The sequence below is a fragment of the Musca vetustissima genome, unplaced genomic scaffold (genome assembly GCF_032173495.1).
Source record: "Musca vetustissima isolate MV318-11 ecotype Yass unplaced genomic scaffold, APGP_CSIRO_Mvet_v1 utg4128, whole genome shotgun sequence".
NCBI classification, from domain to species: domain Eukaryota; kingdom Metazoa; phylum Arthropoda; class Insecta; order Diptera; family Muscidae; genus Musca; species Musca vetustissima.
In genome coordinates this window covers 1,432-29,026 of record NW_026873962.1, presented here as the reverse complement: position 1 = coordinate 29,026, position 27,595 = coordinate 1,432, and the positions used below count along the sequence as shown (strand labels likewise).

Genomic DNA, 27,595 nt, shown 5'->3' with positions numbered 1-27,595 from the left:
TTGCGAATATACATATTCACTGAGATATATGTAAATGGCCATCTTCAGTCTATGTAAGGGTCACAGTGGACTTTTTAAAGCCCATATCAAAGGAAGTCTGGGTATTTTCACAATCATGACAATAATCATTTCAAAATGATTTCCATATTGCCTTAGTGAATTTCAAAAGCCATTGGAAAATATAAAGATCTCACCGAAACTTTGGTGGTCCGTGTTCATTATAACTGGCAATTAGTGTAATGAAAATATATTTAATATATCATATCAATTATAAATTTATCTCTTTAATCATGGCATAATTATATTGTGATCTTCTCTACCTAATACCACATAACTATCATGTCAAATTAACTACCACACTCACTACACGTTACAATTGCCCACTAACTACAACATTCCAATTGGCAAAAAACAAGTGACGGTTATTGGTTACACTCGCAGCAACTCTACTCTCATCAAAGTAACTATCTACCTACACGTCATGACAATCTGGCCACTCTCGCCGTTTGACACTGGTTCTTTTTACTGCACTGAAAATTTTCGGAACATCTTTTTAATGTTAAACAAAGTTTAAAATATATTCCCCTTCATTTACGTTTGTTTTGTTCAAAAACATATCGAAAATAAACGTCAGTGTGTGTGCAAATAGAAGAAATTGTTAAAAAAATAGTTTTGCAGCAAACAAAAAGAAACAACATAAATGTTGCAGAAAAAATACAAGTGAAAAAAATTAAGTCAAGGAAAGAAGAAAAAAGAAGTGCGAGCAGCAAAGAGAGAATGAGAGAGGGAGCGTAACAAAAAATTTTGTCGCGTTGTTAAAAAAGGTTGGCTAAAACGACGACGAAGAAGACGGTTAACAAAACGATGATTGTGTCTGAAAGGAAGTGTATGTGTGTGTGCGTGTGTTTGCTTGCTTGCTGATGATGAAATAAGAGAAATGCAATAAACAAATTGTGTGTGTGTCCCGTCCGTAATTACCAATAAACAAAAAAGAAAATGATAACAAAAATAAAGTGTAAATTTTCCTCAAAAAAATGAAAAAAAAATAAAAAAAAATAAGTAAACAAGATCAAGAGTTCACAGCTGAAATTGAAAATTAACTATGATGGTGCTCAATTAGCTTTTGGGTTTTCATTTCAAGAGAAAACATTCCATAACATGACCGCAACTACTACCACCCTATTACTCGAATCGAAAACACCTGTCATAATATTCCTCCGTTGTCATGTTTTTTTTGTTCATAGTTTTGCCCAAAACAATATGGTTTCCCCAAGTTCTGGCCGAATATTGTGTGTGGCCGTCGTCGTAACTTTCCATGAATGTCCCGCGCGCCATTTATTTAATGTTTCCTGCCTAACTTGGCTTAAATTATTCATAACATATCCTGCCGCCCTCCTTTTACTTGCGCAGAGAGGAACACAAACATAAACTGCTTCTGTTTGAGTCCTATAAAATTTAATACTTGACCAAATTGTGTGCTGAGTATGTGTGCGTGTGTATGTTTGTTGATTTATCTGTTCTCCCCCTTCCTTCCAAGCAGTTACCACCTATCTTTCCACAACTATTTGTATTGCTGCTGCTTTGCTCTCGCCTCCTTTAAGTTGTGTTTGTTCTCTTGTTTTTTTATTTTTTTGCTATCCAATGTCATTTCAATTGTAAATACCCACAAGTCTCCAAATGCATTTTGGAGGCGGTATTCTCGATATTCTACAGCGGTGTCATGTAAGTAAACTGGTGGTTTTTTAGGATTTGTTGTTTTTTTTAAGATGCATGACTAATATTCGAATTGGATTAATTGCCAGTGAGTGTATTGAATTACACTTAATGCTATTAAGTCGGTTAACAGTGTTTGGCAAATCTCTTTTTTTTGTTTTACATGAATCAATCTTGTGTAGAGATTTTTAGGCAATTCTCTTGTTGCCCCGTTTCTCAGTCATAAAATGATAAAGAGTTGCCGTATTTTGTAATTCCCAATTGGAATTGGGGTTAATGTAAAATAATGGTTGCGTAGCCGAATTAGGAGAAAAGAATTAACTCTAGATTCAAAAAAACGAACAATCCATTATAGTGATTTTTTTTAGCACAGATAGCCCTAAGAACTCGGATTACAACGGTAATTCATACTTACGGAGATATGGGCCTCCAATGTACTGTCGATACCTTTGTATTTTCTCAAATTAACTAAGGTATCAATTTAAATAAAATAATTGAAGTTCTGATTATAAAAATTGATTTAATTTTATTGAATGAAAGCAAAAAATATCGGAAATAGCATCAAATTTTAGAATAAATTTAGATTTGTTCGAATTGGCCACCTTTGGCACGAATTATGGCCTTCAAACGGCCAATGAAACCGTCACACGCTGCCCGAATGTTGCTCTGCAGTATTTTGGCACATTCCTGGCGAAGTGCTTGCTTGAGGTGATCAACATTTTGGTATTTTTAATGCCAACCTTGCTTTCCAAAATACTCCAGACACACTAGTCCAACGGATTGGTATCCGGAGATTTTGGTGGCCATTGTTCGCTGGAAATGAAGCGAGGAACCTAATTTTGTAACCATTCTTGGGTGGCGCGTGCTGAGTTTTGTTGGATATTCGGTATTTAGTCTAATGCCACGTTCGATTAATACGAGCAGAGAGCGACCATCGGCTGTTATAGCGGCACCGAAGGAGCACATTTTCAGCTGACCTCTTTGGCAAATGAACACGATCATTTTGTTTGTTTGCAAACTGCTGGACAAGGAATGTTTTCTCATTGGAGAAAACAAAATTCGACAGTTCAACCCTTTGGCCCAAGCAAAGCATATTTTTAGCTCTTTTGAGTCTATTTTCTTTCTTGAGGTTATATCCAACGAGTTCCTGATGTTATATCCAACGAGTTCCTGATGTTATATCCAACGATAACGGTCTCACAAATTCCAATGAACTTTTAAATGGGTATTTCGTACTGCTATGATTTGTTGATCAGTACGAACTGATGTTCCTTTGCAGCCTTCCTCCGTGCTGAACTGCCACTACTGTTATAGTTGCATAAAATCAACTTATAAGTCAAAGTCAAACTTTTTTATTCTCTAATTCGTTGTAGATTGAAAATTTCTATCGGATAACTTGAAATATAGATATTTTTGCCAAATCCCTATAATCGACAATATCGTTACATGGGGACCATGTCAAAATTCGTCTCTGTACACTTCAGTTAGAAATTGCGAGCAGATGTTTCAAATTACTAAAAATTATTATGGGGCTATGTGAAAACATCCGACATATAATCATAATTTGCAGTCACTTCGCTTGAAAAATTGATCTTAAAATATATTTAATGAAATGTACCCACATGGACTGGAAAATAAGTTTAAGACCTTTATATTTTTCACCGAGGAATTTTTAATTATTTGATATACCCAATTTTTATACCCTTCAGTCTTTGTGCATATGTTTGTAACAGGCAAAGGAAACGAGATAGACCCATGGTTCGTTTTGAGAATGTGCTTAGAATGGCTTTCTGAGTCGATTTATGCATGTCCGTCCGTCCGTCTGTTGGTCTTAAATTGTAATCAAAGTACAGGTCGCATGTATGATCGGATTTTGATGAAATTTGGCACAGATCATTTATTTGGCCCAAATACGAACCCTATTGGGAGAAATCGGTTCATATTTGGATATAGCTCCCATATATATTTTCGTCCGATTTAAGGTAATTGGTGCACCAAAGTCCCTATATATATTTTGTTTTACACGAAATTTGGCATAGCGTACTGAATTAGGCCTAGAATGACGAACGTGAAGTTTCGTGAAAATCGGTCCAAATTTAGATATAGCTTCCATATATATGTTCGTCCCATTTAATGTAAATGATGAACCAAAGTCCCTGCATACCTTTCGATTTGCACGAAATTTGGCAAATGTGTGTTAAGTTTCGTGAAAATCGGTTCAGATTTAGATATAGCTCTCGCATTTATTTTCTTCCTATTTAAGGTAAGTGGTGAACCGAAATCCCTATATACCTTTCGATTTGCACGAAATTTGGCATAGCGCACTAACCTAAGTCCAAAATTATGTGTGTTAATTTTCCTGAAAATTGATTCAGATTTAGATATATCTGCCACATATATATTTTCGTCCGATTTTCGGTAAATGTTGTACCAAACTCCTAATGTTTGTCCGATTGACACGAAATTTTGCACAACGTATCCAATTGAGACTAGAATGATTGCGTTTTTTTGTGCAATGGGTGCAGATGCAGAACAGATGTCTGATTGATATTACCGAATAGTGTGTATCAAGTGTGCTATAAATCGATTTACATAAATTTGTCCCATTGAAGTTTAGCATAGGTTGCAGAAAGGCATGTGTATGGATTGATGTTAATCGGTTCATTTATTGATAAAGATAAAATCAAATCAATTTTTTTATGGAATTTTAAAAGAATTCCCATATGTAGAATGTACCCATAGTGGTGAAGGCCATCATATTGTGGACCCAGCACGACTTTTCCACTTTCCTTACTGGATAATATATCGCAAAGTGGCAACCTCACATTGAGATAATTTTGCACAAAAAATTCTCCACAAGTATCTGTCAAATTCAATGTTGTGTGTTTTTGTTTATTTTTGCTTTTGTTGTTTCCTCCTCATGATTTTTTTTTTGGCTTAAATGGAAGGAGAAAGCAAGGAAATATGTGAGAGAAGAAGAGTATATATTTTTTTTTTTGATAGGTAGCAGTAGTTAATGATTGCTGGTTAATAAAACAGCGGAAGAAGAGTTAAACGGGAATAAAAAAATGACGGACAACAACAATGACAAACAAAAAAAAAAGATAACTAACTACAGCTGGCTAGATAGAAAACTTAAAGAAAGGAATCGAGAATAAAAAAGACGAATGAGAAAAATGAAAATGAATACTATAATAAAAAATGTGTGTGGCACGTATCGAATAATAACGACAACAACAACACAAAGTGATTTTCAATTCAATTGATATATTTTAAGTCTGCCGTACGTTCTCGGCTAAATACCCATTGCTGCCATCACCCGGTTCGGACTTAAATTGTTTTAAATACTACCTCCTCCTTCTTCCTACCAGAATATCATGTAAATCTAAAATATGGTCTTATGACCTCTAGTACAAACTGTGACTGCTGCTGCTGTTTTGACTATCTATTTGATTGCCCTTGCCCGCCTGCCTGTTTTGTCTGTCTCTACAATATGCCGTTGCATATATCCGACGCTTGATTGTACGGCGATACGTCCGTTGCTACCATAAATGTAGGTAGTTGTTAATAAATATACATACATAAGTTTGTATGAATGTGGCAATTGTTAACACAGTATTAACGAGTTAAGACGAAAATTGGTCTCGAGTGCAGAATACGATGATGACGTGTTACAAAAACAACAACCACAACTATATCCAATTCACTAGAACATGCATTAAGAAGAGCTTTTAATAAAATGCTCTTATTTTTCCAGTGAACACACAATTGTAGGTTCGACCTTCCTCTCTCCCGTGTGATGTTTGCTTCCCCAAAGTATCATAACAGTGGGTCAGACACCACACACACACCCATTTGAACATAAATTTGCGAATTATTTGCATAAGCGTTAAAACCTCTGATAATAGGTATAAAAAAAGAAGATGATGATGAATGATATGAATTTTGGGTTTCTATTTTTAAATGTTTTGAGTGTTAATATTGATTATTTTCGAACTGAATTTAGCAAATAATGAAATGTTGAACTACTATGCGAAATACATTTAACATATTTTGAAGAGGCTGACACTTGAAAGGAAAAATATTTCTGGTTTTAATATGTTACGGTTAATTGCACGTGGAATTTAAATCTCAATTAATTTTAAAGTTCCGACGGGGTTCGTATATCAATAAAGAAAATTGTCCCAATAAGAGATCCATTCCCTGTTCTTGAAGGGTAAATATTTTTTTGATATAGGTTTTGGACAAAAGTCTGGACTTTTTCATGTTCTTGGGCGTGGAAAATATTTTTGCAGACAATTTTCGATATAGGTCGATGTTGTTATATAGATCGGATAAAGGTTTTGATGTAATGTCGATGGCTATAGAGACATTACGTGCTAAGGTTGCACTTACCTAACCACTTTAGGTTTCTAATGATGTTGTGGATTACAGACGGTGGAAAGTGAGCACCCACTAGTCTGTGCCGTCTGTAGGTCAGAATTGGACATCTACATAGGAGATGCTCAATTGTCTCCGTCTCCTCCTCGTCAGCACAGAGTCTGAAGTAATCAGTAACATCATGGTCCCATTTCTGGTAAAGGTCCTGATATTGCGATAACCAGTAATGATTCCTGTCATTACTCTTATTTCTGCTTTGCTCAGGCTCAACAGTGATTTTGTTTTCTTGATTGACAGAGTCGGCCAGATAAATCTTGACACATTGCACCTAGGTTCGTTGTGCCAGAGTTCATTGGCTCGTTCGACGAAGAACGCCTCAAAGTTCCGAAAAAGATGACAAATGTGTGGTTTGATTCATCAATCGATTTATAGATCTGTAGATTGAGATTCTCGTCTAGCTAATTCGTCTGCTTTTTCATCAACCATGATGTCAGGGTGTCCTAGTACCCAACACAGACGATAGCAGTAAATGAGTGTTTCCAAAACTGCTCTACACTCGAGGACGGCCTCAGATTTGATATTACAGGGTTTTATGGTTTTAAGAGCCGCCTGACTATCTCCAACTATAGCCGCCGGTTCAACGATCTCTGCATCCAGACTTTTTATCAATACCGCTGCCTTCCAAATCGCGAAGATTTCAGTTGCTATCCACCTTGTATGTTAGCTTAAGGCCTACCATTTCACAATAGACCCCAGCCCCTGCTTCCATCTTGGATCCGTCTGTATAAAAAGCCAGGGAGTGTTGCTACGAGTCCAGTCGTCTCTACTAGGGATAAAGACATCTACATCGTCAAATCTCAGGACTGGTGATATATAGTCGGTCCAATGAAATACCTAGTTAGTTCAGGATACATTCATGCATGCAGCCTTAGGGCACTACGCGCTGCCTGACACTTAATGCTTAAGTTCAGCATTGCGTTCAGAGCTGCTTGTGGGGTGCTTCTCGCGGCTCCAGTTATTAGAATCGAGGCGGCTCTTTGTACCACATTTTCCCGCCAATGTAATTGTAATTTGCAATTGGGGGATTCATGCAGGCCGACGTATTTTTTAATATAGGTCTATATTTTTATATAGGGTCCCTCCACAAGTTTCGGCAATGTGAAGGTTTTAGTCTTTTTTCGCCAATATGTCTCTAATTTGGTATTCCAAGATCCTAAGAGTGTGAAAGATATATTTCCGATATAGTTCCATGTTTTGATATATCCCCATATAAAGTTTGCGCCCGATTGAGTTATTTTGAATGTATTAACTGCATTTCTCAACCAAATTGGTTGATATTTGGCGTTTTGGGTTCAAGTTTTGACATAGCCTTTATATAAAGGTTCCAGTCCAATTTTCAGTATTTGGAAAATTTTAAGTTTCGGTTGCAGTTTAGCAGCTCTAATGCGTTTACGCAATGGGCTGTGGTGAGGACATTGAAGACTCGAGACGTTTTGTATTGTAGATCTCTATGTCGTGGAAACGAGCAGGTAATTGTAGCTAAATAGTTGTGTAGTTCTTCGAATGCATCTGATCATCTCATGTAGATCCGTGTCCACTGATCACCTCTAAGACACGTTAATACCCGATCTGCCTTATGTTGTAACATTGCTGTATTTACTCACCCTGGCCCTTGACCATTAAAGGATAGAAATCTGTTAATTATTCTTATTAGTTTCGGATAGCTTAGTGGGTTCCGTACTCGTAGACTGATTTTGGTCCACAATACAACTTCTTCCACATAATTATACCCAAGACTTGAACTCACGTCTCCTGATAATTGGATGTGTTTTCACTTTTATGAGAAACTGAAAGTTATTTGATAGACAAGAAGTTTCATAACGAAGAAGCTCTGACCACAATCATGAGAATATATTGGTCTAAGCCAGTTTTGATCCTGTATCAATGCTTTTAATATGCACCAATTAATGTTTTTGGGATTATTTTTTACTCCATCCCTAGAAAGATGTAATTTCTGTGATCTGATGTGAAATTAGCTATTAAGAATCAGCAGTCTGATGATTTCTGAAATCTAGTCAATAATTTTCCTTGTAAAGGCGATTTGAACTCAGGCATTCCCACCTAAATCAGATAAAATTTACATTTGTATTTCTCTTTTTTTTAATCCAAAGATTTGCTTGGAGTATGGCATCTCTGACTGCTGTTAAAACAATGTTTACAGATTTTTACACTTTCCCTATGTGTGTGAGTCTCACTCACATTTTGTTTCAACTGCGCAACCACTTTTCTAAATACCTCACAAACTTATGATTTCATAATGACCTAAGTAAATATGGAAGGGAATAATGCAACTATTTGAAATTGAGATACCAAAACTAGTTTTTTTTGTTTTCAAATATTTACTCAAATCTCGATTAGCTCAATATTTTTCAAATGTTTCTATTCACCAGCTCTGAAGCGAAACAGACGTGCCCATATGCCCATTATTTTTGAATAACATGTAAATCTCAATTTAAAATGAAATTGTATCGTCGTTATCCGAATGCTTGCCAGCCGAATGGTCTGAATGAAATGCGTTTTAAGAATAATGAAAACAAATAGTAATTAAATTTTTACAGTCAACTTTGGTTTAATGGAATTTGTATACCCTTCATCATTTGGTATGCGATATACATATAAACTTTAAATATTAAACATTCAAAGCTCAATTTGAATTTTTTCATATAAACAGCTAATAAGATGATTGACATTAGAAACAGTACACCTCATATATCCTTGGCCAGTACCATTTTTTATTTTCCTGATTTCATTTTGATATTCCTGACCCAATTTTTCAATAGAAATGGCTGTATTTGGCATTTTGGGACCTCAATCTTGATTATACTTTTATCAATTTGCTTGTTCTATGCTTTGACATAGTTCCGCAATCACGATATAAGAAGTTTGGCCCTTTGGATCTTAGTTTTTACTTGTTAAGGGAAATATTAATCTTAACATTCAAAATTGTAACATTCTTTGAAAATCCGTCATTTGTTCAACTAAAAATGCAACGATATAATATTGAATGAGTTTTATATGTGTGTCATTCTGATATTCAACATCGGTTTCGCTGCTAATTGAGAAAACCCCGAGAGTGAGAGAAAAAAATTCAACTTATTGCAATTTGAGTGTTAAATAAGATCGTGGCAGTTAATTGACTAAGCTTGAAAAATACAAAATATGAAATGAAATAATTTAAACAAAAAAGTCTCTCCATGGCTAAAAAACAGGCAAACGTCATCGCAAACACATTCCTACACCGAAACGATAGCCATGTGCGATTGTGTGTTTACTAGCTAAAATATTTATTTAATTTATTTTCTATATATATTATTGAAAATAGGAAAAAATATATAACAACAAAAATCAAATGAACGTATTAATACATTATCTATAAAACAAAAAAACAATACACAGCCAAAAAATATAAGCCACATGAAAAAACAGTGGCAACAACAAATCAAACAACCAACCAACCAGCCAACCAATACTTAAAGCATCCCGTTCAATAGTGATTCATACCAAGCTTAACCACCGCAAAGCGTTGTTATTGTTATAATCGTCGTCGTCGATCGACACCATCGTCATCATTATTAAAAATAAAAACTCTCAATCGTCATTATCATCAAACGACATTGGCAGAAGCAGTAACAGCCACCCTAATATCTACGTCGACGTTGGCTGTTTCTGATCATAGTTATAGCCGTCATTGACATCATCATTATCATCATCTTCGTCGTCACCGCAAGCAGAAGCAGCAGCAACAGCAGCATTGGATTGCAAGTAAAAATACCACAGAAACAGATATCAGCCATCCAATATGAATTCAGAATCTGGGTAATATTTTTATACTTGTTTTTGTTATTTTCCTTCGTATCATAATTATTAAAAAAATAACATTGTTGAAATATTTTTTGTGTTTTTATTATTTGTATGTTTCCATAATTTATATAATTTTTTTAATATTAGATATTTCTTAGCATTCTTATTGTTATCTTTAAATTTATAGATATATGTAGATAGATAATTTTGGCACTGATAATTTAATAAAAATGATTCTAGGTTACTTTATATAAATATATTATCAATCTATACCATTATTTATAAGAGATATTTAGAGGGTCCCCTATCTATAAAATTTTGTATTCAATCAACTGATTTCCTGGAAAAACTCACACATATTTTTATTTTTATTGTTATTTTTTAATAAAAATAAAGGAAAATTAATGCCTTTTAAAATGCCATGTTTTATGAATGTATGTTAATATGATGTTACCGCCCATTTAGATTTGTGACCGCCTCCTTGAAGGTATTTTACACCCACGATAACTGATGTGACTGTAGCTGTTTTTTACTCTACACAAAAGTAAATGTGAATAAACACATATAAAATATTTTTTTCATGATATATGTTTATGTCAAATTGTAAACCAAATACAGGTCGCATTTGTAATCCGATTTTGATGCAATTTGGTACAGCCCATTTATTTGACACAAGGAAGAACTCTATTGAAATTGGTGAAAATCGGTTCAGATTTAGATATAGCTCCCATATGTATTTTTATCCGATTTTATGAAAAACGGTGCACCAAAGCTCCTATATATTTTTCGATTTTTGGCACAGCGTACGGAATTAAGTCTAGAGTGATGTGTGCTAAGTTTCGATAAAATCAGTTCAAATTTAGTTATAGCTCCCATATATATATTTGTCCGATTTTATGTAAATGATGCACTCCTTTATTTCTTTTGATTTTCACGAAATTTTGTATAGCGCTAGAATCGTTTGTGCTGTTTCGTGAACATTGGTTCACATTTAAATATAGCTCCCAGATTTCACCAAAATAATGCATCATAGATACAACATTTATTCGATCATGGTTTTTTTTTCTCGGTAAGAAAATGCTGGAATCACAACACTTCACAGCGGATTTAGATCTCTCTATTCCAAGTGGGAAATCAATGAAAGTGACGGAAATAATCGAACATGTATACTTTAGATGTTCAATGTTTCGCAGCAGGAGATATTAACAGTTCTGATGGCATTGAGATTTAAGTTATGACCTTTTTCTTTGATGTATAATGGCTAAGGATCTTATCTACCCTCAAGCCCCCTTCTGTTTATGCTATATAATTTCATTTTTTCTTCTTTCCCCCTTTTTTATTTCGTTTTCATGACCATGAAATGGGAACACACACATTTCCAATAGTAGGATTACGCCAGTTTAAAAGCCTTATGTACGTTAAAGGAAGAAAATAATATTAAAAGAAATGATCTTGAGATTTGGTCTCCCTAAGCTTTTAAATCGGTTAGTTCGTGAATAGTCTATTTACTCAGGATTTGGGTTAGAATCTTAGGTAAAATGTTCCCGGAGTCTGCCATGACTTGTGCAAGTACCAAAGAATTCTTGGAGTAACTCTTGTAATTACCAAAAGTGGTATAGGGTATCATATAGTCGAACTCGTCTGAATATCTTATGGTAAAAATTGTATTAAAAAAACATCAATCATTCATTTAACATTTCAGCCAGAGAGTACGTCAAATTCGTCTAACTACTGGATATTTTTGCCGATTCAACCAGATTCGACATTTCGGATTCAAATTTCAAATGAAATACTTTCAAATTTAATTTGGCACCCCATATTTAAAAATTGTCACAGAGGCATGTAAAATGATACACGCTGTTTTTCAGATATTGAAATAAGTTGTCAAATCAGAGCTTATCAACAGTGTCCTAAAAATGATGCAGATTATTCTACTCAGCCCATAAATTCATAAATTCATTACTACTGATACCGAAGAAGTAAATCTTTCCTAAGCAGGAATCTTTTGTCCTATTTGACACTTCCTAAAGGATTCCTCTGTTATGTTATTAAAATTTTACCAATTACCAATCGAAACCCTTAAACTTCGAATTGAATATCCGTGCCAAAAATTATCGATATCGTCCCACTTTTGAGGATTTAAATTTGTTTAACCAAATTGGCAATAAATTAGTATTTTGAAGTCTGATTGGATAGCAAATCCCCACCCAAAAATTGTCGATATCGGATCGCTTTTGAGATTAGACCCCACCAACGCCACCATTATTCGGTATTTTGGGGAATTTTTAGCAAGTTTTTCAACAGAATTGCCCAGTATTTAGTTTTTTGGAATCCTTTTTTTTATAAATCTTTATACCAAACATTACTAATATTAGTTCACTTTTTAATATATACCCCCACTATTTCCTACTTTGGGGAGCTTGGACACGTTTTTTAATCCAATTTGTTGTAATTTGATACTATGATTTTCATAGCGTAGCCAATCTCCGTACCAAAAATTATCACTATCGGCACACTTTTGGGGATAACGGTACACCCAATATTCGTTCGTTTTTAACCGAATTGGCTCTAATTTTATTCTCATTGTGTGTCAAATCTTTCCATCGAAAATTTGCCATGGAATCAAAAATTTAAAAGTCCACCTCCTTGTGAAGCGAATATAAAGTTCAGCCCGATCGAACTTAACGGCATTCTTAATCGTTTCAACTCCTCCATCCGCCTAAAATTTTATAGAATGATACGGCTGCCAGATACTCCATTTTTGGAGAGTGTTTATCAATAGAGAGTATTCTACTTTGGGAGGAATATACTATATTATCTATAGGAACATATTAAAGGAATTCTATGGTGTAGAGGGTCATCTTTACATAAAATACCATGTATCCTAAAGACCTATAGGATTTTTTATATACTTTTAAAAATATTCGGACTGCAGAAAATCTCAGTAAATGTATTTACATTGACGAAGACTTTTAGGACGTATTTCTTACATACGTTAAGTATTATTGTAGTAGATATTCCGCACTTTAGTAACACATGTTTAATATATTTTTAATCTTTTTTGGTAATTCCATGAAAATGCAATAAAATTCGTTAATCAATCTCACTTCAACTCGATTATCAGTCACATAAATTAATATGTAAGAAATTAGCGGTGTATATTTTCTGGCAATTACAATTGTATAATTGCTTTTAAATTGAATCACGAAATATGAATTGCTCTTATCGATAACAAACAAATGATTGATAACCAAATTAATTTTTAATTTAATTTCAAACAATTATATTTTGTATAATTTTGCTTTTTTTATAAATGCAGCATATAAAATAAAATAGGTTTTTATACCCTTCACCACACTGTGGTACATGGAATTATGTCTTTGTGCATATGTTTTTAACATGCAAAAGGAAACGAGATCGAGATAGACACATGGTTCCTTTTGAAAATATGCATAGAATCTCTTTCTAAGTCGATTTATGCATGTCCGTTCGCCGTCTGTCTGTCCATGTTAAATTGTAAACAAAGTACCGGTCGCATTTATGATCCGAATTGGATGAAATTTGGGACACCTCATTTTTTGGCCCAAGGACGAACCGTATTGAAATTGGAAAAATTGGTTCAGATTTAGATATAGCAGCTCCCATATATGTAGTTTCGTCCGATTTTCAGTAAATGGTGCACCAACGCCCTAAAATATGGCCGACTGTCACAAAATTTTGCATAACGTATTGAAGTCACTGCAGCATAACGTGTGAAAAGTTTCGCAAAAATCGATTCAGATTTAGATATAGCTCCCATATATAGTTTCGTCCGATTTTCAGTAAATGGTGCACCAAAGCCCTAAAATATGGCCGATTGTCAAAAAAATTTGCACAACGTATTGAAGTCACTGCAGCATAAAGTGTGTAAAGTTTCGCTAAAATCGATTCAGATTTATATATAGCTCCAATATATAGTTTCGTCCGATTTTCAGTAAATGCTGCACCAAAGCCCTAAAATATGGCCGATTGTCACAAAATTTTGCACAACGTATTGAAGTCACTGCTGCATAACGTGTGTAAAGTTTCGCTAAAATCGATTCAGATTTAGATATAGATCCCATATATAGTTTCGTCCGATTTTAAGTTGATGGGGCACCAAAGCTCCAAAATATGACCGATTGGCACAACGTACTGAAGCTAGTATAACCTACTGTGTGTAAAGTTTCGTTGAAATCGGCTAAGATTTAGATATAGCTCCCATATAGTTTCGTCCGATTTTCAAAGCTCCAAAATATGGCCGTTTGGCACAAAATTTTGCACAACGTGCTGATGTTAGTATAACCAACTGTGTGTAAAGTTTCATTAAAATCGGCTCAGATTTAGATATAGCTCCCATATATAGTTTCGTCCGATTTAATGTTGATGGTGTATCAAAGTCCCTATATATCTTTCGATTTGCACGAAATTCGGTATAGATTTAGATATAGCCCCAATATATATTTTCGTGTTAAGTTTATTTATTTTATTTATTTATTTATTTTATTTAATTTAGACTAATCTTCTTGTTGTTGTTTTTATTTTATATGTTATTACGTGCACCACCTATACCATGTTGCTATTGTTTGGTTTACGTGATATCCTTTACCACCGCATCCCTATTAACCCCATTTTGATTCCCGCTTTCTTAATATTTACAGATTCAATCCGGCCTTTAATATGGCCACAATACGACAAGCCTTTTCAGAGGCTGTGGAGCGAGGTAAGTCTGCCAACAAGTTAAAAAATTATTTTGTCTTGTGTATTTGCTTTAATTTTGTCACCGGGGTCTCAGCCGTAAATCACTGTGTCAATAATGTCTGTGTATTTGAAAAGGGTGGTGTGAGGAAAACAACATCTCTTTTTTCCATCTTCATCTTGTCACCAGCATATATCTGTTAGCCCGGTTTTCTTTATCGTCTTATTCTTCTTCGCCTTCTACCTCCATACCAGCTAATTGAGCAATGTAGGCATTAATTAACACTTAAATTGTGGATTTTAAATATACGTATTACGTACACAGACATGCATACGAAATTTACCTCCTCTCAGATAGATAGGCCATTTAGTATTCTTTTTTTCGTAACTCTTTTTGATGTGTACAAGGTTTGTACCCAGATGCAGACGAGACGTTGAACAAACGGGTACGGGTACGACATAGAGAGATAGACAGCGGCAACACACGAAAAAAATGGCACATACATAAATCCTAAAAGACACAGAAGAAAAAGAAAACACATCCACCCACATTAAAAAAAAACGAGACATTTTACGTTGGGGTTTTTTGTTGTTTTCTAGTTTTTGAACTGATATTAATGCCGACAATTGCCTGCTTTGCCGTCGCCTCCTCCTGATGCTGTTATTTTTGCCTCTTGCATTTACATTGATATTGACTGGATTAGGTGTTGCAGATTAGATTTTGTTCGGACAGGTGGGTAAATGGAAAATATACAAAACAAGTTAATTGAAAAGTCACCTGTGTATGTTCGGGTGATCAACTCTTCAGGTGGTTAATTCGAAAATGCAACAAGGGAATTGAAAAGTTTCTGGCTTCACATCACTCAGCGATAAACTCTTCTTTTGACGAAAATGTCTTCCCTACGAGAAATATTTTGTTGAGTCAGATTTTTTGTAGACTTCATTTTCAAGGAAATTAGAAGTTTATAACATTCTTCTCACTCGTCGAAAGAAAATTATCCTAAACAAAATGAAAATACTCAATCTGTTAGCTGTGTTATTAGACTCGTTAATCCCATCCCCTTTTAATTTCAATTATGGACACTGACCTCCCCGCGGTGTCACCTGGGTTAAATATTTTCTTCATCATCCATGGATTGAGACGTCGGGTTAGTTGCCCACACTCGGAAAATCCCTCATACTTTGAAAAAGCAACGAAAAAAAGGAACACAAACCCCCCAATGTTGATGACCCCCGCAAATGTATAAAGGACCACGATCTGCGAATCTACACTTGCAATGTGCGCACGTTGTACTGAACAGGCGCAGTTTTCGCCTTGACGGATGTACTGAAGATGTACAAAGCCGATATTATTGCCTTGCAAGAAATGCGATGGAAAGGGTCTGGCGTAAGTAAATCAGATGATTACGCCCTGTATTATAGCTGCCATGAAACAAGCCGTGAATTTGCCTGCATATTTATGGTTAATAGGAGAATAAAATACCTCGTCTCCAGGTTCACTCCTGTAGATGAGCGAATTACTATAATCCGTATAAAAGCGAAGATCTTATACATCTTACTTGCGCCCATGCTCCGACGGAAGACAAAGATGAACAACAGACCAAAGACATGTTTACGAGCGTCTAGAAACTCTGCATATGAACGCTGCCCTGGTCATGACATTAAAATTCTGCTAGGGGATTTTAATGCAAAAATCGGAAGGGAAATATTTTTAGTCCCACCGTCGGAAAATTCAGCCTCCATGAAGAAACATCCGACATCGGCATGAGGTTGATTGACTTCGCGGCAGAAAAAAACATGATAGTTAGCAGCACCAGGATCAAGCATTTCGATATACACAAGGTCACCTGGCCACCAAACTGCAGCAAAAGCAACACTTGGGTACCAAAAAACAGCATCAAGAAATCCATCTTACGATTAGGAATGTCGTAATCCTACTGATGTGAAAAACGCTGCGTATAGGGCAACCCAGTAGACAGTAGCAACGCGTAATGCGATGGAGAATTATCGGGAGAAAAAGAGAGAGGAGAAACGTATTTTCAGAAAAAAAGAAGAAAGAACAAGAAAAACGATAGAGTGAGCAAATCGAGATGTACAGTGGTCGGAACGAATTCCCGAAATTTTACCATCGAGTAGAGATGAAGAAGGAAACCTTGTGACAGATACAGAGAGCGTGCTGAGGATCTGGAAGGAGCATTTTGAATTGCTTCTGGTATCAAATTGTTGCGGTGGAGAAGATACCAGCCGATGGTTTACCAGCCGATGCTGGTCAGGAGCATGCACCAGCTGATTAGTACAATTTGGCTAAAGGAATGCAAGTCAAATGATTGGAACCTCAGCATCCTGTGTCCCGTGCACAAAAAAAGAAACAAGACGATATGTGTTAACTATAGAGGAATAATTATCCTTCCCATCGCATATGTGCTAATCAGCGTGCACGACTGAAGACAATGGTATTTTTGCACCATACTAATGCGGCTTCAGACCTGGCGAATCCCCCATTGACCAGATTTTTACTTTGCGCAAAATCCTGGACAAGACCCACGAAAAACACATCGACACATTCCGCATATTCGTCGACTATTAAGCCGCATTCGACAGCCCAATCCGCTCAGAGGTATTTAAAACCATGTCCGTATTCGGCATTCCGGATAACTTTAACTAGCACAAGGTTAGCGGTTAAAGTCGAAAAGGACCTCTCGGAACCCTTCAATAACCTGTTTAACATCCTGCTGGAAACGGGTCATACGAGAGGCAAAGGTGAACAGAAATAGCCCTCTGTACACCAGACAACACATGTTACTCGCCTACGCCGATGACATCGATATAATGGATCGAACATTGTGAACGGTAACCGCCACCTTTGAATAAATTGGGAAGGAGTCTGTCAAAGTGGGTTTGGCAGTAAATGGCGAGAAGGCCTATCTGATGGTAACAACGCACAACACGTCCAGTAGACTCAGACCAACTGTGGAACTTGAGAACTACAGCTCCGAGGTAGTCAAAGGTTTTATTTACCTTGGTATCGCCATAAATAAAACTAATAACATCAGTTTTGAAATTCGGAGGATAGTGTTGGCCAACCGATGGTCGAGAAACAAGGCCACCTCCCTCCACACCAAACTCACACTCTAGAAAATGCTGATACTACTCGTAGTGTTGTATGGATCTGAAGCATGGGTACTTGCGCGAGTAGATGAGGCAGCACCTGGAGTGTTTCAGAGAAAATTTCTCCGAAAGATCTATGGGGCCGATCTACGTTGATCTGCGCTACCGTCGAGTGAACCATGAGTTGTACCATCTATTGTCGGACATTGGCATTGTCAGACGTTTCGAGCTTCAGCGACTACGTTGGGTAGGTCATGTTGTGAGAATGGATGAAGATGCCCCAGCATAAAAGGCATATAAAAGCGTGCCAACTGATGGCTCACACAGAAGTGGAAGGCCACGAATTAGCCACACTATCCACTGACCGCGTTAACGTCTTAAATAAAATACCCACTGAAAATGATAAATAAACTACTGAAGTGAGAAAGTCTTTTAGACCTCTTATAAAGAAATAGACCGAACAGTGGTAAGCTCGTCCATCAACACCAAAAAAATTGTCGATGATTTACATGCTTTGGCGTTATCATCGGAAACACCCCTGTCATAGACTTATGGAGGGATATTTATGATATCGAGGGAGAGGTCTGAATTTACTGTGCTGTTATTATTCGTTTTCAAAATGACCAGTCCGTAGTCGAAGGTCTTAATTTATCTGCCTGAAAAAAATGCTGCAATATTCATTCAGTCGATATGAATTGTATTGGATCTTTCCTGTTGATGTCAACAGTGGTACCCTTCACATTCAAGTCACATTTCTGGTCTGTCTGAACTCCATTTCACTTCTGGCCTCTAGAAACGGATCCAGACCATCGAATGGTCTAATAATTAGAATTGCCTTAACGACTACCTAAGGTGTACTTCTAATGGAACCAGTGAATAAAACAACGCTGACAAAAATATTTTTAAAAAATCCGCCCTTATTGTAGCCTGCATATATATATATATATATATTTTTTTTTTTTTTTGAAATCTAAGCCTAAAGCTTCAAAGCCTAATTTTCTTCTTGAAAAATATCCGTATTACAGTTCAATACTGAATGAACGGTACCATATCAAGTCAAATGTTTAAATAGATGGAAAATAATCACCAAAGGACGCAAGGTCTCTTTGATTTTATTACCAATCATAGATATTTATTTTATAAATACACACGATGACGGACATTTTCTGCATTAGAATTGACACACAAAGTAGCCTTTTCCGAAATTTACATTATGCAAATCTATTAGCATTGTATTCCCTACAATTTGCAGCCAAACTAAATAACTGCCACCTAAGCAAGACAACTACCAGACAGACAGACGAACAAACATACCTACGTACTTACATACACACGAACAAACAAAAACACTTAATTTACATAAATTTTATGGAAGAGTAGTATATAGCATTTTGTTCAGACGATGGATGGGGGTTTTAGTAGTTGTAGTTGTTGCACTACATTGCCTGACGTCTTTTTTCCGCCTTTCCTTCCTTCTTCATTAATAATGTCTTTATGCAATTTTTCATTTTTTTTTTCTTACTCTCTACTTTATTTTTTTTCTTACAGTGAGGATGCCGACACCTACACGTTTAAGAGATCTCATAAGACAGATACGTGCGGCTCGCACAGCTGCCGAGGAACGTGCTGTTGTTAATAAAGAATGTGCCTACATACGCACCACTTTCCGTGAAGAGGATCCAGTATGGAGGTTAGTTGTTCATTCAAAATGCTCTTAATTTAGAAATTAGTGTTAAGTATTTATTATCCCCCCTGCCTTCACTCTCTTTCGTTTACATAAATAATTCTTTTTTTTTTAATTTTTAGATGTCGCAACATTGCAAAACTACTGTACATACACATGTTGGGCTATCCGGCACATTTCGGCCAATTGGAATGTTTAAAACTCACAGCCAGCTCAAGATTTACCGATAAACGTATTGGTTATTTGGGTGCAATGTTATTGTTGGACGAACGTCAGGATGTTCATTTGCTGATAACAAATTGTCTAAAGAAGTAAGTTTTTGTGTGTTCGATGTGTTTTTATATTTTGGCATTCTTTAAAAACAATCTTATGAAATGGAATGTTCAGTGGTGTTATTGGCGGCACAGTGGGTTATATTATCGTTGACCAGTCGGTCTTCTCATGAAAAAAAAACTGTAGGCCTTCTTATGAAAGATCAATGGGTTTCAATGTAAGTCCTCGTATAGAAGTCTACAAGATATTTTTTATAGTAAACTAGAATGTATTATAGAAGAACAGAAGCTTCAATCATACTACATAAGACCACATGCTCAACACATTGACCATATTCTACATATTCTACGAGCATGTCTTCTCAATGAAGCCCAGTAGTCTTCTCATGTAAAAAACAGTAGGTCTTCTCATGGAAGATCAATGGGTTTCAATGTAAGTCCTCTTATAGAAGTCTACAAGATCTGCTTATAGTAAACTAGAATGTATTATAGAAGAACAGAAGCTCCACACATACTACAGAAGACCACATGGTCAACACATTGAAGACCAGTAGGACTTCTCCTTTTAGACCGGTCTTCGCATTGTAGACCAGTAGGTTTTCGTATTGAAGACCAGAAAGTCTTCTAGAAAACCAGAACGTCTTATCATAGAAAACGATAAGGTCTTCTTATAGAAGAACCGAAGACCTCTAAGAAGAACCGAAGACCTTCTCTAAGAAGAACCGAAGACCTTCTCTAAGAAGACCAGAAGGTCTTCTCATAGAAGACCAGAAGGTCTTCTAATAGAAAACCAGAAGGTCTTCTCATAGAAGACCAGAAGGTCTTCTCAAAGAAGGCCAGAAGGTCTTCTCAAAGAAGGCCAGAAGGTCTTCTCAAAGAAGGCCAGAAGGTCTTCTCATAGAAGACCAGAAGATAGAAGATTATAATGTCTTCTCATAAGAGACTAGAATGATTCTCATAGAAGATCAGGAGGCCTTCTCATAAAAGACTAGAAGGTTTTCTCTTAGAAGACTAGAAGGTCTTCTCTCAGAAGAGTAGAAGGTCTTCTCATAGAAGGCCACAAAGTCTTCTCAAAGAAGACCTGAAGGTCTCTCAGCAAACCAGAAGGTCTTCTTATAGAAGACCAGAACGTATTTTTTTAGAAGACCTTAAGAATACCAGATAATACCCCCAAAATGCAGGAAGGTATTTTACTAGAAGAAAAGTTTTCTCATAGAAGGCCAGAACGTCTTCTAAGAGAAGAACAGAAGTTGCAAGGTAGTTTACTAGGAGAAATAAGGAAGTTCTTCTGATGGAAAACCAGCAAGTTTTCTTATTGAAGACAAAAGTCATCTTCACAGAACACTAGAAGAGTTTCCCACACAAAACCGATGGGAAAATATGGAAGAATCTTCCTCATATAAGATCAGAAGGACAAAACCGTTTTTCATAGGGGACCGAAGAAAAACCTTTTCTAAAGTAGTCTAGAAGATCTTCTCATATATTATTAACCACTATCCTCATTACCAACCAAAACGTGAATATATCAAAAATGAAACCACTGTGTCCACTCTGTACTACTGACCGGCAAAAAAGGTAAAAATATGTGTTACATTCTGGGGTATTGCGTGAGTCTTTATCATACCGCTCTTGTCTGCATCCATCCATCCATGATGTATGTGTGTGCGTGCGGGTACATGCATTGTATCAATCATGTTCGATGGTAGCCTTCGACCACTCACTACTATACTACTGGCTCCTGCTACACATACACTGCCGGACCGACCACCACATCAGACAACACAGCAACAGGCGAAAATTAATTAAGTTCTTTTGTATTTTAATCAATCTGATTTTGTTGTTTTTGTTTCTGTTTTTCTTCTTCTTTCTATGATGTATCGTCTTGTTGCCGCCTCCAGTGATTTGAACAGTTCAACACAATTTGTTGTGGGTTTGGCTTTATGCACACTCGGTGCCATAGCCTCGCCTGAAATGGCACGTGATTTAGCCAGCGAGGTAGAACGTCTCATGAAATCACCCAACACATACATCCGTAAAAAGGCCATCCTTTGTGCTTTTCGTGTTATTCGACGTGTACCCGAGTTAATGGAAATTTTCTTACCGGCCACACGCTCACTGTTGAGTGAAAAAAATCATGGTAAGTATTTTAATACTACTGGGTTTCTTTTCTATGTTATTGTTGTTTTTTTGGTTTTATACTTCCTTTCCTTTTTTATTTTAAACTGGTATAGCGTGGGTTTGTTTCGTATTGTTTTATATTTGATGATGATTAGGGTTTTATTATATTGAAATTAAGTTCACATTTTATTAGTGTGGGGCATGCAAGGAAATTTTTTGTGTATGATTTCAAGGAAATTTGACATATGACGTTAAAGTAATTTAGATGGGAGTAAAAAATGTCACATTCTGCGAAATTTGTTTATAAAAATTATTGCTACGGGCAATATTAAAATAAGAAAAATTGAAATAAATTTATTGCAGGTATAAAGATATACCTTCCGTCATAAGGTCGAGTGTATATTAAATTTATCTTTTCGTAACACCTCGAGCTTTCACAGGACATCTCATAAAGCTTATATATTCTTGATCAGAATAAAATTCTATGTCTGTTTCGCAATGGTCGCTTGCCTGTTGCAATATCACGCGCAATAATTTAGAACTTGATCAGAATAAAATTCTATATCGATTAGCAATGTCGGTTGAAATTACGATGGAGCTCACAATATTTCAGATAGAGCATTGAAATTTTGCACATGGATTGTAACTACTCCTGGGATGGTGGGTATTGAACATTTTTTAGTTTAGTATTTTGAGCAAATTTTTCAGACGAATTGCTATAATTTGGTATTATGAGTTCCAATTGGGTAGTTGATCTTTCTATCAAAAAATATCAATATTGTTTCACTTTTCAGTGTCACCTATATTTCGGTATATTGGGAACTTTGTGCATTTTTCAATAACATTGGGTGTAAATATATTGGATTATCATTGTCGCCTGGAAGCAATTACGTAGTTATGGATGAAATAAACATTTCATGGTATTCCCTACCGGATTTTGAAAATAAATCATAACATTTCATTCATTTTTCGCGTTTTTAGCTATGTGTTGAAAAAAATTCAAATAAACACAATTACTTGTTGCGTATATTTATTTTATATTTGGCAGAAGTCACCACCTACATAGTTGCTTTTTTGCTATTCAACTCATGCTGCCCTACCTTGTATTATTGTACCATGGGTCTTAAGAATCCCGGCAATGTCGTAACTACAAGCTCATTGATTATTTCATTCCATATTAAATCACTTTGACCTGGAACCCAACATTGTTTAATGGAGAGATAGTGTTTGTCGGGCAGAGATTCTTTGCAGTCATAAATTAATATAAAATTTACAGATTGTGACTTGATTGCCTTGAGGACCGCTTGAGGACCGCCATATGCAATCACCTCCCTTCTGAAAACGGCTGTTTCCATGATTTTCAGAATTTCGAAAAATGCGGGGAAAATATTTTCCATGGGCTATATCTGCAATAGAACAGCAATATTCTTAAATATTTGAAATAATATTTTCAGATGCTTAAAATAATAGGCTGGGAATTTTTAAGGAATATTTTCCAAAGAATATCTGCGCGTTTATTTTTTAAATAATATTTTCCAAGGTCTTTCTGAGGTATAGGTATGTTTTTTTCTTCCAAAGGACTATATTAGCTATAGGCGTTGATTTTTTCAAAGAATATATTCCAAGGACTATCTGAACTTTTGGCATGATATTTTAAAGAGAATTTTACAAGGACAATCTGAACTACACGCTTGGATATTTTAAAGGATTTTTTCCAAGGACTATCTAGATTATTGACATGATTTTTTAAAGAATATTTTTAAAGGACTATCTGAGCTATAGGAGTGGTGTTTTTTAATTATGTCTTCCAAGGACAATCTGAGCTATATGTGTGGATATTTTAAAGAATGTTGGCATGACTTTTTATGGGTATTTTTCAAGTACTATCTGAGATATAGGAATGCATTTTCCAAGGACTATATAAGGGTGTTATTTATTACGGGGACTATTTCAGCTATAGACACGCATTTTTTTAAGTTTATCCACTCAAGTTTTCCTTGGTGGTATTTTTTTACGTTAAATGGTAGGCAAGCATTATTCCGAGGTTATTGGCTTTCAGAGAATGTTCAATGGTTACTCCGTGAAGTGTAGGTATTCCGATCATTGGTTTCTAGCGCTTATTGAACAACATTAAAAATTCAGCCGTTGCGGAGTTGACACAAAAATTATGTTCTCGATAATATTTTCTATTGAAAATTCTTGTTACTGATAATATTTTTTATAAAAACATCTGTTATAGATAATATCGCTGGCTTATCTTGAAAGGCGACAAGTCGATATTTCACAATTTTACAGGAGAGGCAAAAAACAATCAAACTTTTTTTTGAGTACAGATTCTTTAAATCTGTAAATGCAATTTGTTTTTGTGTTGTATGTGTAATTTAATTGCGTAAAGGCAAAATGAAAAAATAAGTATTTGCGGAGATACACGCCTTTTTTGGGACTTAGAGCTTTTTCTGTTGCTATGTTTGCATGTTTTTATGGACATAGGTCTTTTTCTTAGAACTTGTCTGTCATTATATTTTCTAATTACTGCAATAATTTTGATTTTTTACATGTTAATATTATCTAAAAGAGTAAAGATTTGGAATCATAATTTATCAAAAAATATGAAAAAAAAAAACAAGTAAAAACGTCGCTATGTTAGGCAGGTCCAAACTTTTTTATACTCCCTACCATGAAGTGCACAGTCAAATACTTAAAATCGAATGGGACTTTTATTTGGGTGATATGCCATCGTAAATTACTACCAAGATAAAAAGAAATGTCAAACTATTGGCTATTGGAAGTTTGATGTCAAAATTCCTTAAATTGTCAAAATTGGCAGTACAGTTATGTGGGGCTATATCAAATCGCGGACAGATATCGATAATTTTTTGTAGGATGTTTGGACAACAATGAAAACCCAAAATATCAAATTAGAACCAATTCGATTGAAAAACGTACCTAAAATTCCCAAATACTGAATAATGGGAGTAACGTAATATGGGGGCTACTGCAAAACACGGCCCAATATTGATACTTTTTGGTAGAGACATTTTATACCCGATCAGAGTCCCAAATATAAAATTACTGCTAGTTCGTTTGAAAAACGTACCCAAACCTACCAAAATTTAGAATATTGGGGATACCGTTATATGGGCGGTACCCTCAATATTGGACCAATATTGATAATTTTTTGTTGGAAGGTGAGCTTCCCCATAAGTACCTAAAACACCAAATTACAGTCAATTCGGCTGAAAATTATGTCCAAAATCCTCAAAATGAAAAGTGGACTTAGAGCCTTTACATGATGTTAAGCCAGCGACATGTGATGAATTGGACTTAGCGCCTTTACTCATCCATAAAAAACAACATTACCAAATGAGATAACTGTATTTTTATTTTTTAGATCGATGTAATTTGCCTTATATAAAAATCTCAATTTCTCGAAAATTGGACTTGTTGCTTTACAAGTAAAGACAGCGACATTTTCTATTGAAAATATTGTTATCGATAATATTTCCTATCTTTTTATCGATAATAATTTTTATAAGAAAATCTGTTATGGATAATATTTCCTATTGAAAAATTTATTATCGATAATATATTCTATAGAACATTTTCGATAAGGTTTTTATCGAGAAAATGTACAAAAAAATTGCTACAAATTGATGAAACAAATATATACACTGTATTAAAAATTATTTTATCGACATAATTTTCTATATAAAATCTTATCGTCAAGGTGTTATGGTAAAAAAGTTTTTTTATCGGTATTATGTCATGTAATCGATAGTATTTTTTGTTGAAAATCTAGTTGTCGATAAAATGTTCATTGGAAAATCTTCTTATCGTGTATATATTAGATTTTATTTAAATTGTATTTCATATTTTTATCTCCGTTTTAATTTCTATTTTAGGTATCCTTATAACTGGCGTTACATTAATAACAGAAATGTGTGAAAACAGTGCGGATACATTAATGCATTTCAAGAAGGTATGTATATAAATATGTATATTTATTTACAAAAAAAAGTTTTGCCAGGCACACAATGTGTTTTCTTTGCCTGCCTTAAATACAAACTGACAAACAAATAATTCTTCAAAGTGAAAAAAAAAAACAAAACAATGCTGCGTTTGCATATGTGTATATGTTTTACCTATATAAATAAATCTATAAATCATGCATAGCTTCCAATTGAAATCAAAGAAAATGATGAACTATTCCCATTCAATTGGAATGCATCTTTTGATTGTAGTAGTGACATTTTTCTTCTCGCATTTTATAAAGACTACAAAAAATACTTCCATGCACAGAAACACATGCTACACCACTATTGCTGCTGCTACTACAAATAAGTTGTGAGAAATTCAAATAGCATTTAAAACAAGTACTCGGAATGTAATCAGAAGATATCATTTCGACTGCTATTGTATTGAACGCAAATGTGCCCCAACTAATTTAAAAATAATCAATAGCATCGTGTTGGCATGTTGAATGTTTAGTGAAGTAAACGAACTAAACTTTAAACTGATGTAAAACTCAGGCGACATACCTTACAACATAAAACCTCCCAAACCCCTCCAACATAAACAAACGAACCAAACCATAAAAAATTGGCTGACGCGCATTTCAATTTCAATAATAATTTATTTTTATAGTTTTCATTCAATTTCTTTTTTAATTTTTATAATTCAATTAACATTCTTTTGTTAAAATGTATGCTAATATCATTGTTATTATTATTAATGCTAGTTTATTTTAATTTCTCCATTTTAAATCCTCCTTGACCAAAAACAAAACAAACAAAAAACTGCTTCCACTAAACCAAATCAAAACAAACCAAAATACGTTTACCATTTGTATTGTAATTTGCTTGCCAGGATAGCGGAAACCGAGAGGTATGAACCATGCGACTTCATTATGATTTCATTTTGGTTTTAATTGAATTTATTTCATTCGAATTAATTGTTCTTGTTTTTATTTCAAAATATTAAAAATATGTAGTCAGTTAGTCGAGTTAGAAATGTTGGCACTGCTTCTTAAAAAATATTGGTGTTGATAATTTTCACTTCAAGATGCACTATATTTTAAAATAGGTTACTTTTATCACAAAATAAAAAAACCGCACAATATTAATAAATATGATACACAAATGTTAGCGACTATTGTTGTTAAATTTAAATTTATATAGAAATTATTGTTCTCGATATGAAATAAAGGAATATAAAAAATAATATTTCCTACATAAGCTTTTCTTATCGATAAGTTTTTCTATAAAAATATTATTAATATTTTTTTACTAAAATGACAGTTATCGATAAAATTTTCTATAGATATTATAGTTATCGATAACATTTTCAATAGGAATTACAGTTATCGACAACATTTTGTATATTTTCTCACAAAATTATTGTTATTGATAAAATTTTCGATAGAAATTTTAGTTATCGACAACATTTTCTATAGAAATCTTGCACAGAAACACTATACTATTTTCTATAAAAATTATTGTTATCGGAATTGTCAATAACAATAATTTCTATAGAAATCAAAGTTATCGAACTTATTTTTTATAGAAATTAATATGATACACAAATGTTAGCGACTATTGTTGTTAAATTTAAATTTATATAGAAATTATTGTTCTCGATATGAAATAAAGGAATATAAAAAATAATATTTCCTACATATGCTTTTCTTATCGATAAGTTTTTCTATAAAAATATTATTAATATTTTTTTACTAAAATGACAGTTA

The 27,595-nt window shown here is 34.7% G+C and overlaps 1 protein-coding gene across 1 annotated transcript in view; it reads left to right on the top strand.

Annotated features, from left to right (window-relative positions):
- LOC133329525 (AP-1 complex subunit gamma-1-like) overlaps positions 1-26,736 on the top strand; it is a gene marked incomplete at its 3' end in the record, with an annotated part of 142,701 nt that extends 115,965 nt beyond the window's left edge. The window contains exons 2-8 of the mRNA XM_061538003.1: positions 9,903-9,969; positions 14,634-14,695; positions 19,327-19,468; positions 19,585-19,773; positions 21,633-21,871; positions 25,755-25,831; positions 26,719-26,736. Coding sequence (XP_061393987.1) covers positions 9,953-9,969; positions 14,634-14,695; positions 19,327-19,468; positions 19,585-19,773; positions 21,633-21,871; positions 25,755-25,831; positions 26,719-26,736 — 744 coding nt within the window. The remainder of the gene's footprint in view (positions 1-9,902; positions 9,970-14,633; positions 14,696-19,326; positions 19,469-19,584; positions 19,774-21,632; positions 21,872-25,754; positions 25,832-26,718) is intronic.
- Positions 26,737-27,595: the final 859 nt, after the last annotated feature.